Source organism: Mercenaria mercenaria, chromosome 6 (genome assembly GCF_021730395.1).
Source record: "Mercenaria mercenaria strain notata chromosome 6, MADL_Memer_1, whole genome shotgun sequence".
NCBI classification, from domain to species: domain Eukaryota; kingdom Metazoa; phylum Mollusca; class Bivalvia; order Venerida; family Veneridae; genus Mercenaria; species Mercenaria mercenaria.
Window position 1 is genome coordinate 81027207 of NC_069366.1, and position 1171 is coordinate 81028377.

A 1171-nucleotide genomic window follows, 5' to 3' on the forward strand; every position below is an offset into this window, starting at 1 on the left:
AATCTATTATTTGAAATATATTGTTCTAGTTATGTATGTATGTAATACGGAAGATATTGTAATAATACCTAGTGAGCATGAGAAGTTTCGTTATACGTATAAAATAAAACTAACTTGCTATTACATTGGACTTCACATTTCCAACGACAGCATTACTTCTAATATGAGAGAGACTTAAGACGTTAATGTAAATATTGAATAACATCATATTTTCGATTCCAGTTTCCTAGGTCCTTGGTGTGTTGTCTGTATAGCGGTCGAAAGTTACATAAGTGCTTTCCATATGTCGAAAGCTGCTGTCTGCTGCACTGTTATTCGCGCCAAAGTCGTCACTGCGTTGTTGGCACTGTTCTCCCTAGCGCTATATAGTGGAATGCCAAGAGTTACAGCGGTTGTACTGGACAATGAAAATAACACTGTTTGTACAGTTGTTGAAGAACACTCAGAGGTAGATACAATATACTTTTTCTTGGACGCAGCTCTGATCCTTGCCTTGCCATTGCTGGTCACAACCATTTTGTTCGGAGCTATTTTCTTAAAAAAGCAATGTGATAATAGCAGTTCATTGACAGCTGCCCGTCAAAGAAGGTTGTCCGAAATTACAAAAGTTCTCCTCGTCATCGTAATAATCGATGTAGTCCTGAAAGCTCCATCGTTTATCAATAAGGCGCGATTGGTAATTCTGGCCGAGCATTATGGCAAGCAGTATGACATGCCTGGTATCCTTCTTCAACAGATTTTTCAGCTTGTATCCTACCTCAGTGTATGCGCCCATGTACTCTGCTATATCGCTTTTTCACGGAATTTTCGCAAGACTGCAAGGCAGCTGTTACACTGCACATAACACAGAAGACGAAAAACGGACATTATCAAGCATATCAAGCACAGAACTAAGAAATATCAAGTACATCGAGCACAGAATTAAGAAATATCAAGCACATCGAGCGCAGAACTAAGAAATATCAAGCACAGAGCTAGGAAATATGAAGCACATCAAGCGCAGAACTAAGAAATATCAAGCACATCAAGCATAGAACTAAGAAATATCAAGCACAAGTAAATTATTATGCAGAGAAGCAAGACATTGCTTGAAACATCAGACAAAGGACACTGCAATTAAAATATTGGATGACAATCATTACATGATTCCTGCTAAAATTTACCGACTAAT

General features: G+C 38.2%; 1 protein-coding gene across 1 annotated transcript; it reads left to right on the forward strand.

Annotated features, from left to right (window-relative positions):
* The first annotated feature begins 283 nt into the window (after nt 1-283).
* Nucleotides 284-844, forward strand: LOC128558100 (uncharacterized). Its single transcript, XM_053546931.1, has one exon. The coding sequence runs from the start codon at nt 284-286 to the stop codon at nt 842-844; it is 561 nt and encodes a 186-aa protein (XP_053402906.1).
* The last annotated feature ends 327 nt before the right edge of the window (nt 845-1171 follow it).